Source organism: Furipterus horrens, unplaced genomic scaffold, assembly GCF_987537825.1.
Source record: "Furipterus horrens unplaced genomic scaffold, mFurHor1.1.pri manual_scaffold_17, whole genome shotgun sequence".
In the NCBI taxonomy this organism is placed as follows: domain Eukaryota; kingdom Metazoa; phylum Chordata; class Mammalia; order Chiroptera; family Furipteridae; genus Furipterus; species Furipterus horrens.
The window spans coordinates 79,121,568-79,142,627 of record NW_028327187.1 but is presented as its reverse complement, the minus strand read 5'-3'; the positions used below and the strand labels follow the sequence as shown (position 1 = coordinate 79,142,627).

Below are 21,060 nucleotides of genomic sequence, written 5' to 3'. Positions count from 1 at the left end.
CAAGGGGAAAAAAGCATACAGGCTGGAAAAGAAAGTAATAAAACTGTCCCTACTTGTAGACAACATAATCACGTACACAGAAAATACCAAGAAATCTACCAAAAAACTCCTAGTGAGTTTAGAAAGGTTGCACAATACATGGTAAACAGACAAAAATCAATCATATTTGTATACTTAGTAATGAACAATTAGAAATCAAAATGGAAAAATCAATATCCTTTATAATAGGAGCCTCAAGTTTTAAATATTAAAGTATAAATATAAAAAAGACATGCACAGGACTAAAACCTATAAAGCGCTGATGAAAGAGATCAAGGATGACCTAAATAAAGGGAGAGACATACTGTATTCATGGATTTGAAGATCCACCACACTCATCCATATATTTACAGGAATTCCAATTAAAGTCCCAGCAGGATATTTTTTTAGATATACACAAGATTTTTCTAAATTTATATGGAAAAGCAAAGAAACTAGAACAAAGTAATTTTGAAAAAGAATAAAATTGGAAGACTCATTGCCCAATTTTAAGACTTACCATAAAACTAGTTTTCAAGACAATGTGCTATTTGTAAAGAGATAGATACATACATAGGTTTACTGAACAGAATAGAATCCAGAAATAGATCAACACAAATAGGGACAACTGATTTTTGACAAGGGCAATTCAATGGAAAAAGGACAGCCTTTTCAATGAACTGTGTTGAAACAAACAGCCATATGCAAAAACAAAACAAAACAAAACACCTCACACTTTATACAAAAATGAACTCAAAACACATGATTTGTTGTAAATCTAAAACTGTAAAATTTTTAAAAGAAAACAGAATTTATCATGCCTGCTGTTATCCAAAAAGTTCTTAGACATGACAGCCAAAGCATGATCCATAAAAGATTAAAAAAACAAAAAACAAACATAAAACTTGTTTTGCAAAAGACACTGTTAATGTAAAGATAGGTGCTCCATTCCTTGTGCTCAGGTAAGGAGGAGCCAAGCGAAGACTTGAACAGGCAACATAAAAATACTGCTTCACTGGGCTACGTGGTACAGGAGGGCATTTGTTACAGTAATGCTGAAGAGTGGGAAAAAGGGAGCAGTGCCAGAAGACAAGGAAGTGCCCAAGGCTGAGCCAGAGGCCAGGAAGAGTAAGTTGGGCCCTTGCCGGTGTGGCTAAGTTAGTTGGAGCCTCATCCAATGGACCGAAAGGCTGCAGGTTTGATTCCCGGTCAAGGCACATACCTAGGTTGTGGGTTCTATCCCTAGTCGAGGTGTGTTTGGGAGGCAGCTGATGAATGTTTCTTTCTCACACCAATGTTTCTTTCTCCCTTTCCCTCTCTCTAAAAATTAATGAACATGTCCTCTGGTGAGAATTAAAAAAAAAAAAAAAAAGAGTAAGTTGGGATTAGGAGCAAAGAAAAATAAAAAAGAGGCAGCAGGAGAGGAGCCACTCCTATATGAGAACCCACCCCCAGAGGCATAACAGGCACACAAGATCTGCAAGATCTGCTCCTGCAATGTGGATGGGCTTTGAGCTTGGACTGAGAAGAAATGTTTAGACTGGATAAAGGAAGAAGCCGCAGATATTCTGTGCCTGCAAGAGACCGATTGTTCAGAGAATAAACTACCAGCTGAACTTCAAGAGCTGCCTGGACTATTCCATCTGTACTGGTCAGCTCCTTCAGACAAGGAAGGGTACAGTGAGACTTCCGGCCAAGATGGGAGGGGAGGCTTAGACTGACACACTCTGTCTCCCGCCACAACTAAAGTATGACTACAACTACCTCAAAACCAAAGATAACCAGAAATTCCAGAAAATAAAATTACATGGAAGCCCAATGTATGAAATTATAAACCAGCGGTGCTCGTCTAGACGGGTAGGTGGGGCGAAATCGGAATCAGGACGGAAAGGTTGGGCTGTGCTGTCTGCAGTAGCAGCCGGGATAGCGGTGGGACTGCAAGAAACCCGAGGGGAGCAATCCCGGCTGCAGTCAAGACCCAGCAGCTCGCGATTCCAACGCTGGGGAAGGCAGACCCCCCCCCATTGCCTTGGACGGTGATGCCATGGGGAAGGAGCCTCCCGGTCTCTCAGCGGAGTATAACGGCAAGAATTCATCTTGGACCCCCACCCCCACACAAAGCGCCACAGAGTGGTGAAAAAGGTCTCCGGTCACTGGGTAGTAACGGGGCGCCGCCCCCTACAGCCCGCCCAGGAAACAAAGGTAAACAGAAAACTGGCAGGATGAACAGACCATGATTGAAATCCCGGTGACGCAGCTCACCAGGTAGCAGGTGAGGGACCTAACCGATGAGCAAATAAGAAATATATCTGAGGCTCAGTTCAGAGCTATAGTCATAAGGTGGCTTACAGAATTAATAAAAGATGTGGAACAAGATGGGGAAGGAATGAAAGCCAGTCACACTGAAATGAAGGAAAACACATATGAGACAAGTGGTGAGGAAATGAAAACCAGAGATCAAATCAACAAATCTGAACATAGGGAGGGAACAAATAGTCAACCAGTGCAGAAACAGGAAACAAAAAGGGAGAAATATGATGAGAAGCTCAGAAACCTCTGGGACAGCTATAAGCAATTGAACAGTCAAATTATCAGATTGCCAGAGGGTGAAGAATAACTAGAAACTGAAAAATTATGTGAAAAAATAATGAAGCAGAACTTCCGTAACTTGGGGAAGGAAATAGACTTACAGGTCCAGGAAGCACAGAGAGTTCCAGAAAAACTGGACCCAGGGAGAACCACTCCAAGATACATTATAATCAAATTGTCAAAAATTAAAGGTAAAGAGAGAATCTTAAAAGCAGCAAGAGAAAAGAATTATGTATAAAGGGGTCCCAATTAGACTATCAGCTGATTTATCAAAGGAGACCCTGCAGGCAAGAAGGGACTGGCAAGAAATATTCAAAGTAATGAAAAGCAAAAACCTACAGCCACAAATACTCTATCCAGTGAAGCTGTCATTCAGAATAGAAGGGCAGAGAAAGTGCTTCCAGGACAAAGTAAAACTGAAGGAGTTCATTAGATCCAAACCATTATTATATGAGATGTTAGAAGGACTGGTTTAGAAGAAGGAGGATCAAAACTATGAAGATTAAAATGAAAACTGTATCACAACAACCAACAACAGAAGCTAGGGAATTGAAACAAAGGCAAACTAAGGAGGCAATGAAAGAGGGAAAAGAATTATAGGTATGGGGAGCATATTGGGGTGAGGTCAGCAGGGAGGGGGGAAAAGGAGGTAGATGGTGCAGGAATTAAGAAGCATAGTAGGACGGAATGGAGTAGACAGGAAGATGTTGAGAAGAACTATATGCACAACCAATGGGCATGGACTAAGGGGGGAGGACAACTGGGGGGAGGGGGGTCACAGGGTGGAGGGGAGCAGAAGGAAGGGAAATGGGGACAACTGTAATAGAATAATCAATAAAACGTATTAAAAAAAAGAAAGGAAGGGTACAGTGGTGTGGGCCTAATCTGTCTGTGCTCACTCAAAGTCTCCCATGGCAGTGGCTGGATTTGACGTATTTGTGATTGTGGCTGAATTTGATGCATTTGTGCTGGCAACAGCCTATGTACCTAATGCAGACCAAGGTCTGGTGCACCCTGGAGTACCAGCAATGCTAGAACAAAGTCTTCTTGAAAGTTCCTGAAGGGTTTGACTTTCTGCAAGCTCCATGTGCAATGTGGGAATCTCAATGTGGCTCATGAAGAAACTGACCTTCACAACCCCATGGGAAACAAAAAGAATGCTGGCATCATTCCAAAAGAGTGGCAAAACTTTGGAGAACTGCTGCAGACTATGCCACTAGCTGTCAGTTCCTGATACTTCAACATGACTGATGCCTACACCTTTTGGACTTACATGATGAATGAGCAATCCAAAAATGTTGGCTAGCATCTTGATTACTTTTTGGTATCTCACTCTGTTACCTGCATTGTGTGCAACAAATTCCCTTCCAAGGCCCTGGGCAGTGACTACTAGACCAACACCCTATGCCTAGCACTGTGATACCACCTCCAAATCACTTTAAGCCTGGGAAATAAGCACCCCCCCCAACTAGCTTTACTGTGAAATTGTTTTGCTCTCTAGAGAATTCTGCACTGTATTTTCCTTCTAAAAATCTGAATCCTTTAACCAGTCTTCTAGTGACAGATAGGTTTCTTTTAAGCCTGCGGTTTTGTTTGTGTGTGTTTTCTTCTTCTAAACAAAAGCTACTGGTTACTTCCTTTGAATAGTCCATGTGAAAATACTGAACCATAGTTTGAAAAAAAATGTAGACAAACTACAGACTGGGAGAAAATATTTGCAAACCAGATATCTGACAAGAGATTTGTAATGCAGAACATATAAAGAACTCTGAAAATTCAACAGTTAATAGTACACAAACCCAATTAGAAAATGGGCAAAACACTGTTAACAAACAGATCATTCACCAAAGAAGATATATAGGCAGCAAATAAACACAAGAAAAAAATATTCATCATTAGTCATTTGAGAAACGCAAATTAAAATTATGAGGGGCTACCACAACACACTTACTAGAATAGTTATAAAAATACTGACAATAATAAGTGCTGATGAGGAATGAACAGCCACTCTGAAAAATGGTTTGGCAGGGTCTTATAAAGTTAAACATACACTTACCACATGACGCTGAAATCCCACTCCTAGGTATTTACACTAGGGAAATGAAATCTTATGTTCATACAAAAACAGGTAATGCCCTGACTGGTGTGGCTCAGTGGGTTGGGTGTCATCCCACAAACCGAAGGGTCGCCAGTTCCATTCCCAGTCAGGGCACATGCCTTGGTTGTGGGCCAGGTCCCCAGTTGAGGGCATATGAGAGGCAACCACACATTAATGTTTCTCTCCCTCTCTTTCTAGCTCTCTTCCTCTCTCTCTAAAAACAAATACAATAAAATAAAATTTTAAAAAACTACACATGAATGTTTACAGCAGCTCGACCAAAAAGTGGAAACAGCTTAAATATCATCTAGGGATAAATAAACAATGGCATACCCACACAATGTATACTACTTGGCAATAAAATGAATAAATTATTGCCCTGGCTGGTGTGGCTCAGTGGACTGAGCACTGGCCTGCGAACCAAAGGGTCGCTGGTTCAATTCCCAGCCAGGGCACACACCTAGGTTGCAGGCCAGGTCCCCAGTTAGGAGTGTGCAGGAGACAACCACACATTGATGTTTCTCCCCTCTCTTTCTCCGTCTCTTCCCCTCTCTCTAAAAGTAAATAAAATCTTTTTAAAAAATGGATAAATTATTGATGGATGCAACATGCAACAACTCAGAAGACTCTCAAAGACATTATGTTGAATAAAAAAATGCCATTCTCAAAGATTATATACTGCATGATTCCAGGCATATGCTATTCTCTAAAAGATTTAACTACAGTGACAGAGAATACACTAGCAGTTGCCAGGAGCTAGGGATACATTTGGGTGTGATTACAAAGGGATAGCATGAGAGATTTTAGAGTGGTTCAACTGTTCTGATCCTAGGTGCTGATGGTGATTACATAAATCTATACATGTGTTAAAAATTCATAGAGGTGTCCTGTCTGATGTGGCTCAGTCGATTAAGTGCTGGCCTCTGAACCAAAAGGATGCTGGTTTGATTCCCGGTCAGGGCACATGCCTGGGCTGTGCACCAGGTCCCCACTTGGGGACCTGTGAGAGGCAACTGATCGATGTATCTCTCACACATTGATGTTTCTCTCCCTCTCTTTCCCTCTCTCCAAAAGTATGCATTATAAAAGATTTTTAAAAATTCATAGAACTGTCCCCACACATATACAAAAGTCACTTTTACTGTATGTTAACTTAGAAAATAAAACTAAAAAACCCAGAGTGCAAGTATAAATTACACCATTAAAAATAAAATAACTTAGTCCCCTAACTTATAGTTTCACAGGACAAAATTGTAGTCGAGCTCTTCTTTCACTATTAACAATGAAGTATCGATTCTTGTTTTATGTGAACCTACTTTAAGTAGTCTTTTTCATTACCCAATAACCTCCAAAAAGCAAGATCTCCTTTATATTAAAATATGCATTGAAACAAAAAAAGAGTAGAAGAATATATGCCAGTGATAATATAGCAACTTGGTTCTGGGTAATGATATTTTAAGTGACTTTTTTCCCTTTATTTTTTTAATTTTATAGAATAAGCTTGCATAACTTTGATAATCAGTGGGAAAAAGGTAAAGAATTCTTTCAATCTAGTCCTGGTCACATTTTTCAAGGGAACTCTGGGGCTCTTATCATATGCAGAGAGAAGACAAGCAGCTAGGAGGAGAGAAGGCAGCCAACACAGGAAAGATCACATCTTCTTTGGTACTGGTTAAGATAAGAAAACTGGCTATTCTTAGGAAGGAGGAGGCTAACTCACCTGAGACTGTTTGAAAACATCCTTCCCAACCACATCCAGGTTAGAGGGGTCTTTGATGGACCTGACGTACTCGGAAACAGCCTTGATCACCACATCACAAGGAGGAAGAACCAGTTGGTGAGCTCGGACCTAGAAGATTTAATATAAGCAAGGAACATTGGCATCAGACATGGGTCATTAAGAAAAAAGGGTGAGGGCGGAGTGAGGTACAGAATTCAAATTCAGTAACTCCACTGAGAGACAACTAAAATCTTTTCTTTAAAAATAGTTTTCATCCTAATTCCCAGTACAGAATACTTGGAAAAGATTGAAAAGTATTAAAGGGAAAATCATATTATCCATAATCCTACTAGACAGATAATCACTGCTTTATGATACTGACATAATTAATCACTTTTCTTTCATGATACACTTCGGCTGCTTCCAATTTTTTGCTATTAAAGATAATGTTGTAATATGTGGACCATGTTAGGATCCTGATTTGAACTAACAACAAAAAGCCCTTTTTGACTGAGTGTCGGCCTGCGAACGAAGTGTCGCCAGTTCAATTCCCAGTCAGGGCACATGACTAGGTTGCACGTCAGGTCCTCAGTTGGGGGTGCGAGTGAGAGGCAACCACACAGTGATGTTTCTCTCCCTCTCTTTCTCCTTTCCCCTCACTCTATAAATAAACAAACAAGCAAATAAATAAATAATTAAAAGGCCTTTTTGAGAAAATCAGGAAAATCTAAAAATGAACTGAATATGAAAATGACAACAAGAAATAACCACCAGTTTGTCAGGAGTAATAATGGCATTGTGTTTATGTATGAAAATGAAGACTGCAGAAGTTAAAGGACTTGAGGTATGGAATTTATTTTAAAATACATAAGCAAAATAACCCCAGCAAGTGTGGCCACATCTTGATAACTGTTGAGGCTGGAAGATATTACATTAGTAGCTCACTATATAATTATATTATTTTCTTTACTTTTGTGATGCTTGAAAAATTTTTAATTGTCAGTATCTTATTTTTAAAAGTATATTTTATTGATTATCCTATTACAGTTGTCCCAATTTTTCCCCTTTTGCCCTCCTCTGCCTAGTACCCTGCTTCCCTCCAGCAACCCCCCTTAGTTCATATCCATGGATCATGTATATAATACAGTTCTTTGGCTTCTCCATTTCCTTTACTCTTCTTAATATCCCCCTGTATATTTTGTACCAACCAATTATGCTTCTTAATCCCTGTACCTTATCCCCCCTTCTCCTCTTCCCCATCCCTGCTGACCCTCCATATGATCTTCATATATATGATTCTGTTCCTATTCTAGTTATTTGCTTAGGTTTTTTTTTTTTTTTTTTTTTAGGCTCAGTTGTTGATAGTTGTTTGTTGTCATTTTAATGTTCATAGGTTTTATCTTCTTCTTTTTCTGCCCTTCCATTCTAAATGATAGCTTTGCTGGATAGAATCATTAGTTGTAGGTCCTTGCTTTTCATCACTTTGAATACTCCTTGCCAGTTCCTTTTTACCTGCAAAGTTTCTTTTGAGAAATCAGCTGACAGTCTTATAGGCACCCCTTTGTAGGTAACTCTCTGCTTTTCTCCTGCTGCTTTTAAGATTCTCTCTTATCGTTAACCTTTGGCATTTTGATTATGATGTGTCTCAGTGTGGTCCTCTTTGTGATTCTTATGGTTGTAGAAGTAGGTGAAGTGTGTTTACCTACGCCTCCATCTTGACTGGAAATCACTGAAAACTTTTTAAATAAATGTTTTTATTGCTGTGATAAAATATATAGGTATAATTTGTTGCCTACTTTCCAATTATTTAATTACAAGCTTCCTAAAATGGTAATTACTGAGTCAAAGGGTACAAACTTCTTAAAGGATTTTTATGTAAATGGTTTAGGCAAAAGGCTGTAACATTCATTCCGTCAACAAATATCTACAGCCTACTGTTCTAGGCACCAGGGGTACAGATGAAATAAATATAAACCACTGCCTTCATGGGAGCTAGTGTAGGTGTTTCATTTCAGCTAGTGTAGGTGTGTTGGGATGGTGAAGGGAATCAAACAAACAGAGTAAATAAGTAAAATGTATAGTGTGCTTGATATAGATAAGTGTAATGGAGAAAGTCTAAGCAGAGAAGGGGCTAAGAAATGCAAGTGAGTGTATGTGTGTGCCTGCAGAAAATTTTAAGTTGAGTGGTCAAGAAAGGCCTCACTGAGAAAATGGCTTTTGAAAAAAACCTATAGGAGTGAGGAAATCACTGTGTGGGAGGAAAAAGCCTTCCAAGTAGAAGGAATAGTAAGTGTAAAGGTTTGAAAAGCAAAAGAAAAGGGAAGGAGAGATCAAAGCTGTAAAAGGGGGTCAGCTAGTACAAGGCTTTGTAGGCCATGGTAAAATTGGGTGAACGACACAAAGAACCACTGGAGAATTTTAAATAGAGAAGTGACGTGATCTGAGCCAGTTTTAAAAAGAATCACTCTGGCAATTGTATTGAGAATAAATTTGAGGGGAGGGGGTAGCAGGAAATAGTGCAAGCAGAAGACCAATAATTAATAAGCTATTATAATAATCCAGACAAGAATGGTGGCTTGACCAAGGTAGTATCAGGGAAAACTAATGGTATTTGTTGAGAGAGGAGATGTGGGGTTTGAGAGAGAGAAAAGTCAAGGATGACTCCAAGGTTTTTGAGCCTGAGCAAATGGAAAGATGGATTGTAATTAAGGAAAATGCAGAAGGCTACAGAAGTAACAGGTTTAGGAGAAAGATTAGGAGTTTGCATTTGGACATATTTCTCTTAAATATATAGGTCATATTAGAATCTGGAGTTCAAGGGGGAAGTCAAAGCTAGAGACATATATTTAGGAGTCATCATTGGATAGGTGGTATTTAAAGTCATGACACTACATGAAATCAATCACCAAAGCACTGTCTGTACATAGAAAAGAGAAGGACTGAGCACAGGACTCTGGGACATTCCAAAGTTAAGAAGTTGAGAAGAAGACAAGGAAGCAGCAATGGAGACAGAAGCAACAGCCAGTGAAGTAGAAAGGAACCAGAAGATAGTGGTGTCCTTAAAGCCAAGTGAAGAACATCTTTTATGCAAGAGGGAGTAAGCAACTGGGTCATATGCTGCTAATTGGTCAAGTAAGACAAAAACTGAGAAATGGCCATTTGACTTATTAAAATCAAGGTCACTTGTAACTTTGTCAAAAGCAATTTCAACAAAGCAGACTGAAACAAGAAAAGGGAAAGGGGATAGTAAACAGTTGAAGTATAGACAACTATCTAGAAGAGTTTGATATAAGGGAAGAACTATGGAGCAGTAGCTTAGATGAAGGGAGTGAGATCCAGAACAGTTTTTGCTTTATTTAAGATGGCTGCATGTTTATACATCTGATGGGAAAGAGCCAAATGAAGAGGGAAACTGAGGCAGGGAAAGAAGGGAGAATTGATGAAATTATGCCCTTAAGTTAGCTAGAAGGGATGGGATCAGTGAAAGAGTAGAGGGGTTGGCCTCAGATAGGAACATGGACAGGCCATCCACAGTTAACAGGAGGCAGGCAGAGCATTTGGGCACAGAGAATTCTGGTCATGCAGGAAAGAAGATAAAAGGATGGGAGCTGGTGGAAGTTCTCTTCCTATTACTTTAATTTTCTCAGTGAAATAGGAAGCCAGGTCATGAGCTGAGGGTGAACAAGGAGGAGGGAGCATTAGAGGCTTGAGGAGAGAGGAAAAGATGTGAAATAGTTGTCTAGGCGAATAAAAGAACTAAAGAAATATAATACAATCAACAACTTACACTTCCACCTGAAGTGTATGAAGAGTTTCAACCTCACCATAGCCTTGATAGAAAAGTGTACATTATTTTTTTAATATTTAATATTTAACTGTTAGTTAAAAAAAATCACACTGTTCATTTAATTTGCATGTCTGACCACTTGTGAGGTTGAACATTCAGTGACAATGTTGGCCACTTTATTTCCTCTTTTGTGAATTGTCGGTTTCTGTCCTTTGTTCATTAGTTCATTTGTACAAATCTTTCTGCATAGGTTTGTACGCCACCTGGGCTTGCATCTAGTGTCTGAAATTGTGGGACTGAGCCCTTAACCTGTGAATCTGATGCCATCTCGAGACGGATAGTGTCAAAACTGAGTTCAATTGCAGGATACCCAGCTATTATATTGCAGAGAATTGCTTGATGTGAGGAACCCCCACACATTTGGTGACAAGAAGTATCAGAAGTGAGGTACTCTGTGTGAGTGCAGTAGTAATGTGAAAGTAAAAAAGACACACAGGAAAGAAAGACATAGGAGGGAAGAACTGGGTTTTATCCAACACAGAAGATGGAAAACTGAGTTTTTCCATTTTAAAGGGTATTGATCATAATTATAAATTTGTATCTGTAAGTATTTAGAATATTTCAAACCTAATAAAATATAAATATTCTATCAAAACTCCAATCAAAACCAGATATCCCCTACACATGGATGTTTACACAAGAAATGTGGTCCTGGCTGGTGTGGCTCAGTGGATTGAGCACTGGCCTGTGAATCGAAAGGTCACTGGTTCAATTCCCAGTCAGGGCACGTGCCTGGGTTGTAGGCCAGGTCCCTAGTTGGGGGTATGTGAGATGTTTCCCTCTCACAACCATGATTCTCTCACTCTTTCTCCTGCCCTTCCTTTCCCTCTGAAAGTAAATAAATAAAATCTTAAAAATAAAAAGAAGAAAAGGAATGGGGCACATATACCTTAAGTGATGCAAGGGGATGTTCTGGCCCCAAGAGACTCCAGTGAAAAGCAGCCAGATCCTCATCTGGGAGAATGTGGTTACCTATAAAGTACATTTGTCATTTATTGACTGTATAAATGTATTCTTACAACTACCAAGGCATGAAAGGGCTTCTGGGAGAGAAAATGATCAATAATTTACATAGGTTGATATTCTTAATATAAATGACTACAGTAGCTATGTGTTGATTCCCTACTATATATCACATGCATTATATATATATCATCTTCATAATAACCACATATGGTAGTATTATTTCCCCCATTTTACAGATAAGGAAACAGGTTTAGACAAGTTTGGTGACAGCCTAAGGTGGCATAGTTAATAAGTGCCCACACAAGGATAAGAAGCTGAATGCTGTCTGAATCCAAATCCCATGCTATTTTCTATTCCCTAGTCAACCTGTCTTTTATAATAGCAACCACCAATTACTGCCTGCCTAAAATAAGTGCTGGGCATTTTATAAATCACCTTTCATTTGATCTTATCGATAACACCGTGAGGCAGTCTTCCCTTTTACAAAGAAGGAAATTGAAACCAGGTAGTGATAACTTCAGTGTTTTGCCCAAGGCCTAATTCCAAAACTTGTGCTGACTTCATTAGATTATCCAAGCTCAACTCCTTTGGGATTATAAATAGAGTTCACACTGAGATAAGATATTAACCTTCATGCTATCAATACTTGGAAAACCAATTAAAAACATAATCAACTCTCTGCCATTTCCTTTGAAATATGTCTTTAAAAGATAGACAGATAGATGGCTAGAATGGATAAATGATAAAGTAAGTATAATAAAATATTAATGGCAGAAAACAGGAGATAGATACAGGATTTTCACTACAAAATTCTTTCAAGTTCGCCGTGTTTGGAAATTTTCACTATAAAATGTTAGTATCACAAAAGTAAAAAGGAAAACATAGCAATTTGTGTTCTTAATCTACATTTAAACACTGGGGAAATGCTCTGAGTGGGAAACCAAAGCTGTTCAGGACTAATAAAACATTTGGCCTAAGACAGTACTCCGCATAAAATAGTTATGGAATATAACAAGAGTTCACAAGAATTAAAATAATGTTCTGGAATATCCTGTATTAATTCATAAGACAAAGATGCTAAGTTTCTAATAAGAAGCCAGAAGCACAATATTTGGCATGAGAACTTTCAGAACCAATAATGATAGGCTAAATGGCTCTGGTCTTCATCTCTTAACACTGGAAAGGGAAATTTAATCATTGGAGGCTGTTCCGTGAACTACCCACCTAGCAGTGCAGCAAATATGGGAAAATTCATCCGCTGTAGGCCCAGCTGCTTGGCCACCTCTTGTATCAGGAACTGGTTGGTAGTGAGATTCTTCCCATTCCAGCTCAGCTTCAGAGCATGGGAACTGTAGTAAAACGGAATATTGTAGAGCGCATACTCGGAGTCATGGGCAAGAAGGCCATGGAAGCCATTTTCCTTGAAAAAAGCCACTACTTCCAAATGGTGGTCTTCAAGGCTCTGAAAGACCTAGGAGGGAAGAAGAGAAGGACAGGTCATGCAACAGATGCTGACCTGTATTTGGTTAGAAGGCAGGAAGGTTAGTAACTGAATTTTATAGTTTGTTGAAACTTAAGAGTATATGATACTGAACAGAACACTCTTTTTAAAAAAGCTCCTTTCGTAAGTGCAGGCAGAATTAACTATGTTCATCCAAATGCCCAGTCTTTTTTGACTCATTTCATGAAACTGAAGCTTGACCCTCTTTAAAAGAACACTGAAATTAGCATGGCATATAAATTTTTACTTTAAACAATAACAAAATAGACCTTCGTTAGAAAGATAATGAAGCTATTATTTATTGCTTAGTACCTCTATATGCAGAGAAGGAAAACTCTGACTCCAAAAAACCTCCGCTGCCTTGCGGCATACCTCTTCAGGGGAAAGGCTAGGGGAGTAAACCCCGACAGAAAATCCGGAGCCGGAGTCCCTAAGGCGGTTTGACGTTGTAGTCAACACCGGCAACTCCTGCGGCGCACCTGAAGCCAAGCTGTATTGACTCCGTCTTTCCCTTGGACCCTTCAGCTGCGAAGAGAGGGGGGGTCTGCTGCATGGGCAACAGCAGACCCTCCATATCACCCTGCCCAGGCTCTGTAGCTTCATCACAAGATGTCGATTCAACACGGGAGGAGACAGATACCGTGTCACTCCCGAGTCGGACTGCACAGCCATTCTCGGCGGTGCAGATAGACTCTTAAGAAGCTACACCATCGTCTCTCGAGACGGACGGCTGCCGCCGCCGCCGACGACGACCTCTATATGCCACACATACTTGACATGTATTAACTCATCAGAACAACCATGGACAAGGTAGATATGGACGAAAAACTTACATGTGGAAATTGACACAGAAAGGTTAAACAACATATAACTAGAATCTGAGCCTAAGTTCATCTAATTTTCTTTTTAAAAATCCTTGCTTTCTTTCTTAGGAGCACCTTAGAGGGCAGTCCTGCCATGTAAGGGCACTTCCAGCATTTAGGGGGTCAGAAACTTCACCCAATTTTTAGAAATAAGAAAAGTTAACGTTGCCTTTAGTTACATAATGAGGGAGCGGAGACAGGATTCAAACCAAAGCTGATCTGATACCAGCATGTACACTTTCCATTATACCAGGCTTCCTCCAGGAGAGCACTATACTTTATGTAATAGAGGCAGACTGTTAATTATCCCTCCTCTGCAATGCCTCTACAGCAGCAGTTAAGAGCATACTGAAATGCTCTGCACACTGGTTCCACCACATTCACTTCCTTGATCACAGAGACTTTATTTATCTCTCTGTTCCTGGCTCCTACATAAGACCTGGAACACAGTAACATGAATAATAATGGCTAACAGACACTGAATATGTATTATGTGCTAGGCAATGTTCCAAGTACTTTACATGCATTAAGTCATTTAATACTCTAAACAATCTTATGAAGCCATAACTATTATACCCATTTTACATTGCTACCCTTAAGGTCACATGGCTGGAGGAGCTAAGCTTTGGATATTGGCTCTAGAGCCTATGGACCTCAATAATTTTCTTGAACCCAACTGACCTATTTCTGCAGTTGAGTTGTAAAGGAATTGTAGTTTCTGGAGTCTGGCAGGAGTTTCAATGCATTAAGCTTTTACTAGGCTACAGAGAGTCTAGTCACAGTATGTAGTCATATCACACACTAAGTCATACAGGGGTGGGATATTAGTAAGCAGACAGCAGAGCAAAGTCTGTGTTTTATATCCAGGCAAAGGAACCAGAAATCTTACTTTGCAATACAACATATTTAAGCCTAGAGTTATGATTAACTCAATATGGGTCAAGGTAGTACAGTTTTATGCTGCCCCCTGGTGATAATTTCTTCCAGCACATCTCTCCTACAAGTCACTGACTGAGAATCCTTCTACCTTGTACCAGGCCTAATGCTAAGTGTGATATATTGTCCCCCATCACCATAACCTAACCATGTAGGTTTTATAAGCCCTATTTTACAGATGAGGAAACTGAGGCTTAGAGAAGTGAGGTGTCATGCTCAGGGTCACAGAACTGAGAAACAGAAACCTGGGTCAGAGTGGAACTAAGGGCCATGCCCTTTCGACTACAACACATTACTTTTATCTGGTCTAAAGCTGACTGTGCCACCATCCAAGTGATTTCAATCCCAGAAAGCCAAGGACTAGTGATTTTTAACTAATATGGTGGCTCTTATAACACTAGGAACGTACATCACAATGACCTGGAGAGCATTTTCAAAATATACAAACCTGTGATTCACCTCAGATCAACTGATGATAATTAAATGCTGACCAGGGCAAAGAAAAAGCCTTCCAGCCACAACGCCTCTTAGAATAACTAAGCACCCTGGCTCCATTTCCTATGGAGTCTATGATGACTAACTACTACCACCTATGCATGACTTCTAGTTGCTGGCCAAACTGATGCACCTTCATTGGCAACCTTGCAATTTTCCAGACTAAAATGATTTATGTGAAATTAAACAAAACACCCCAAAAACTAAGCATAAAAGAAGTACATTTGAGCTTTAAAGAAAGTAAAAGCTGAAATTCTTAACTGTCTAATGCTTTTTATCACTGACTCAATTTTAGTCCAACGAATATGAATTGAGGGCCTACTAAGTGCCAGGATGCAAACAGCACAGAGTGTCATGGGTACAAAGAGGAGAGGTATCAAACCAGTCAGTAGGGGTATGCTTTGTAGAAGAAGTGACACCCATTTCTAAAACTCAGGAAACAGCTCCCTGAGAGAAGTTTAATGTCTCATTTCCAATCAGAAGTGGTCTAAAGCAGTGGCTTTTAGATTGTGCTTCCCAAACCAGGATTTTGGTAAGTAAAAAATTGGACCAAATAACCAGACAGGACTGATGTTCCTTTCTCTTCAATATAAGCTCATACTCACCATTTTATCTATTTTATATTTTGGCTCTTTCAGAAATATTTTATTGAAGAACATTTTCTATTAAAAACAACTAGAAGTATTCATCACTAAAATGTAAGCTCCAAGAAGGCTGGGATTTCTTGATCTGTTTTGTTTATTGCTGTATCTTTGGTGCATAGAACACTTGCACAGAGAACCAATGAACCATTTAGACTCTCAACCAATATTTACAGAGCCAAGAACTGATATATGTCAGGCACTGATCTAGGTGCTGAGGATATAGCAGTGAACAAGAGCCCCAAATTCCTATCCTCGTGGAACTGACATTCTAATGATTAATATTTCACAACAGGTACTGGGATAAGCAATTTAAGACATTTATTATTCTAATCCTATGAAACAGGTATCATTAACCCTACCCCCCACTACCCTCCTTGGTTTTTTTGCAGAAAAAAGTAAATATCTTACCCCAAATCACACAACTGGCCATGAAGAAATTGAATTTGAACTCAATTTTGACAGCAAAATAATGTTCTTTTGTGTGTGTTATCTGTCCAGTTTTCCCAGCACCACTTATTGAAGAGACTATCTACCTTGTTGTATATCCTTGCTTCTTTTCTGTAGATTAATTGACCTTATAAGCAAGAACTTATTTCTGGGTTCCCTATTCTGTTCCATTGATCTATGTGTCTGTTTTTATGCTAGCAGCTTTGTAGTATACTTTGAAATCAAGGAGCATGATACGCACACTTTGTTCTTCCTCAACATTTCTTTGGCTATCCAGGGACTTCTGCAGTTCCATATAAATTTTAGGATTAATTGTTTTAGTTCTGAGAAGAATATGAATGTTATTTTAATAGGGATTGCCATGAATCTGGCTATTGCTTTAGGTAGCAAGGATATTTTAACAATATTAATCTATACAATCCATAACCATGGTGTATCCTTCCATTTATTTGTATCCTCTTCAATTTTCTTCTTCAATGTCTTACAGTTTTCAGAGTACAGGTATTTTACCTCTTTGCTTAAATTTATTCCTAGATATTTTATGCTACTAATGCAATTGTATATGAGACTGTTTACTTAATTTATTCTGATTGTTTGTTACTGGTGTACAGAAATGCAACAGATTTCTGTATATTGATTTTGTACCTGGTAACTTTGCTGGATTCACTAATTATTCTAATATTTTTTGGTAGAGTCTTTTGTTGCAGGAACACAGATCTCTGGATAGGGGCATTCTCATGCTCCTCCACCCAGGTGTCATCCCATGACCCAGGAGACGATGAGCTAATCTTGTCTACGCCTGCGGCCTTAAGCCGTTCAGGCCACTGAATCACGGAATTCTGGGAACAGCGAGTTCTGTTGTGTACTACTCCATCTGCCTCCTTGTTAATAAAGTCTTAAAATGGAGCTGGCATTGAGGATTAGTGGGTCTACTTTGCTTCCTCCATAGGTGCTTGCTAAACCATGAGTTACCCTGGCTGTATTTTACATATTAATGATACTTTGTAAGAATTCTTTCACTTGTAAAATTCTTCTGTTGTTGGCTGGAATGTCACACCCCCTGTTCTAGTAACTTTTGAAATCCTAATAAAAGGACGATGAGGCTTCCTGCTCTCCGCTGATAGTCAAGAGAGAGCCACAGTCCTCCGTTCATTACTGGCCAATCATCCTGCTTGCTGGATTTATCTCAGCGTCCTCGATCATATTCAACACTTCAGTCTTTAGGGTTTTTTATCATGTCATATGCCAATAGTTTTACTTCTTTTCTGATTTAAATGCCTTTTATCGTTTTTCTTGTCTGACTGCTATGGCTAGGACTTCCAATACTAGGTTGAATAGAAGTGGTGATAGTGGTCAGCCCTGTCTTACTCCTGATCTTAGTGGGAAAGCAATAAAAAATAAAACTGGACCCCTTTTTACACCATATACAAAAATAAATTCAAAATGGACCAAAGACTTAAATGTAAGACCTGAAACCATAAAACTCCTATAAAAAACATAGGCAGTAAGCTCTCTGACATTGGTCTCAACAGTATCTTTTTGGATATATAACCTTCAGCAAGGGAAACAAGAGAAAAAAATAAAGAAGACTACATCAAACTAAAAAGTTTTTACAATAAAAGAAAATATGAACAAAACAGATAACCTACTAAACAGGAAAAGATTTTCACAAATGATATATCTGATAAGGGGCTAATATACAAAATATATAAGGCACTCATACAACCTAATAAAAAAAAACAGCAAACAATCCAATTAAAAATTGGGCAGAGGATCTGAATAGGCACTTCTCCAAAGAGGACATACAGACAGCCAACAGATATGTGAAAAAATGCTCAATGTCACTAATCATCAGAGAGATGTAAATGAGATATCACTTCACACCTGCCAGATGGCTATCATCAAAAAATGGTGAAGATGGCCCTGGCTGGTGTGGCTCAGTGACCTGAGAGCTGGCCTGAGAACCCAAAGGTTGCCAGTTCAATTCCCAGTCAGGGCACCTGCCTGGGATCTGGGCCAGGTCCCCAGTAGGGGACGTGGGAGAGGCAACTGACTGACGTTATCTCTTGTACATTGATGTCTCCCTCCCTCTCTTTAAGATAATTTTATTTTATGAGACTGACACGCTGCCTACTGTGCTAAGGAGGCTCTTAAGGTAATTTTATTTTAAATCAGGACATTGCAAACAAAATGAAGAGGGGTAAAGTTTACCACTGTTCCATTCTGTAGCAACAAGAAGGTCTCAGTATCACTCACATGTTAGTTTAGCCAAATATTTTGGCTAAAGTGAGGGAGTCTGGGGAAATTAGCTTTTGAAATATAACAATTTGTACTTGTATATTTTGTATCATTAACTGTAATGAATCTGAGTATTTGTTGTGTATGTATGTTCAATCTTTAAAAAGGCAGGTTTGATCCTGATGGAAGCCTTGGCTCTGGTTTTTCAGGGAAAGTGGATGCAGGGCACATGGGGTCTGTGTTGCTGCTCACAATTGCATATGCATCTAGATATATCAAACTAAAAGGAAAAACACACCCCAAAATATTACAACTAAACTACAGAACAACAACCATTCAGAACCACCTGAAATCTAGCTGAACAAAAGTTCTACAACTAGGAATACACAGAAGCAGCCACATTGAGACTCATAGGAACGACAGAGATGCTGAATGGGGTGATCATGCTCCACTTGTGGTGGTTAAAAACTGGGGTGATAGCTTGGCTGCAGGGGTACCCCCTGAGAAGTGAGAGATCCCAGCTCCATACCTGGACCCTTAGCCTAGGGTTCCAGCGCTAAGAAGAGAAGTCCCTATAATTTCTGGGTGTGAAAACCAGCGGGGATTTCAACCAAGTGAGATGGATGGCTGCAGGAGTCCCAGGTGTTCCTCTTAAAGGGCCCACACACAGACCTACTCAGACTCACTCGCTCTGAGATCCAGCACTGGGGCAACAGCTTAAAAGGGGCCATGGACATATGTAGTGGAACTAAATTGTCTGGGACCAGGGTGATGGTCAGAGTCACCTTTCTTCCAGACAGAAGCACTAGCAGAGGCAATTGGTTCCCTTGTTGAGGAAACCCCCCACAGAGCTGGCAGGCAGGCAGGCACATATCTGAGTCTCCATCAACCTGGCTCATACAGTTAGCCCTGCTCTTATGATTTTTTGAGACCTCACTCCACTCAACTTGTAGTCCCATCAAGCCATTTCCAGTGACTTTTCGATACGAATGGCCTCTCTTGGCTCATGCTACAATTTCCTAAAATATCTCAAAGAAGCAGCATCAAGACTGGGGGTGCCACGTACCTCATGCTATGTGGTCCCAGGCCTGGCACTTGTGGCTGCCAGCCTAAGTTTGCAGCTTGGCCTCTCCCATGCACCTCCAAGCCCAGCAAAAGTTAACATCCATCTTAAGATGGCCCAGGGCAGAACATAAGTGGCAACTGATCCCCTGCACGTCCTGGGAGGCCCCAGAGCCAGCACACTAAATGGTCAGCTTCAGACCACAATGGAGCACCATCCAACAACATACATTAGTGCCACATTCAAGGATGAACTCATCAGGTACCAGAGCAGCTTCTCTGCTATTGTCGTGGCCAGTCCTCACAGCCCCTTGGCCTGGAGGTAAATACTTCTCATTAATGTGCCAAGAGCAATCAAGGCTCAACTTCAACAGGAAGGTGCACACAGCGCACAAAGGGGGCACACCTGGAGCGCCCAGCTCAGGTGACCAGGGAGGTAGTGCCTGTGAGCCTACAGGACACCTACTACATTAGACCACTCCACCAAGACTAGGAGATGTAGCAGCTCTACCTAATACATACAAACAAACACAGGGAGTCAGCCAAAATAAAGAGACAAAGAAACATGGCCCAAACAAAATTCCAGAAAAAGAACTAAACAAAATGGAGGGAACCAATCTACCAGATGCAGAGTACAAAACACTGATCATAAGTATGCTCGACAAACTTAGGGGAAGAACAGATGAACTCAGAGAGAACTTCAACAAAGAAACAGGAAATATAGAAATGGAGATAGAAAACATTAAAAAGGACCAGTGAGAAATGAAGAGTACAATAACTAAAATGAAGAATCAGCAGCAGATTAGATGAAGCACAGACTCATATCACCAGTTTGGAAGACAAGGTAGTACAAAATACCTAACCAGAACAGCAAAAAAAAAAAAAGATTCCCCCCCAAAAATGAGGACAATTTAAGGGATGACTGGGACAACTTCAAGTGTACCTACATTACCGTCATGGGGGTGCTGAAAGGAGAAGAGAGAGAGCAAGGAATTGAAAACCTATTTGAAAAAATAATGACAGAAAACTTCTCTAACCTGATGAAGAAAATACAGAAAAATTGAGGAAGTACACAGAGTCCCAAACAAGATGAACCCAAAGAGGCATATACCAAGACACATCATAATTAAAGTGCCAAAGGTTAAAGACAAAAAGAGAATTGTAAAAGCAGCAAGAGCAAAGCAGTTTGTTACCTGAAAGGGAGCTCCCGTAAGACTGTGAGATGATTTCTCAGCAGTCACTTTTAAGGCCAGAAGGGACTGGGACGAAATATTCAAAGTGATGAAAAGCAAGGGTCCTAACTGAGATTACTCTATCCAGCAAAGCTACCATTTAGAATCAAAGGAGAGATAAAGAGCTTCCCAGACATGAAAAACAAAAGGAGCTCATCACCAAAATGTGATAAAAACATGAGTGTCAAAATGTCAGTAAATACCCATCTATCAACAATTACTTTAACTTCCAGTCAAGATGGAGGCCTAGACAAGACACACACTGCATCTCGTTTCACAACTAAGAGGAATACATCTATGTAAAAACTATTAAAAGCAATCAGAAGTTCCAGAAACGGAATGGAAGTCCAACAAAATAAAGAAGAATACTCATCCAGACAGGTAGGAGGGGCGGAGCCAAGGAG

The 21,060-nt window shown here is 39.9% G+C and overlaps 1 protein-coding gene and 1 pseudogene across 1 annotated transcript in view; one reads left to right on the top strand and one right to left on the bottom strand.

Moving 5' to 3' along the window:
• The window catches only part of FAM120C (family with sequence similarity 120 member C), an 89,721-nt gene that overhangs the window by 44,565 nt on the left and 24,096 nt on the right, over positions 1-21,060 (bottom strand). The window contains exons 2-4 of the mRNA XM_090263888.1: positions 12,463-12,709; positions 11,162-11,244; positions 6,426-6,554 (exon numbers count right to left, since the gene is read on the bottom strand). Coding sequence (XP_090120014.1) covers positions 6,426-6,554; positions 11,162-11,244; positions 12,463-12,709 — 459 coding nt within the window. The remainder of the gene's footprint in view (positions 1-6,425; positions 6,555-11,161; positions 11,245-12,462; positions 12,710-21,060) is intronic.
• Positions 1,071-4,027, top strand: LOC149991370 (DNA repair nuclease/redox regulator APEX1 pseudogene; annotated as a pseudogene).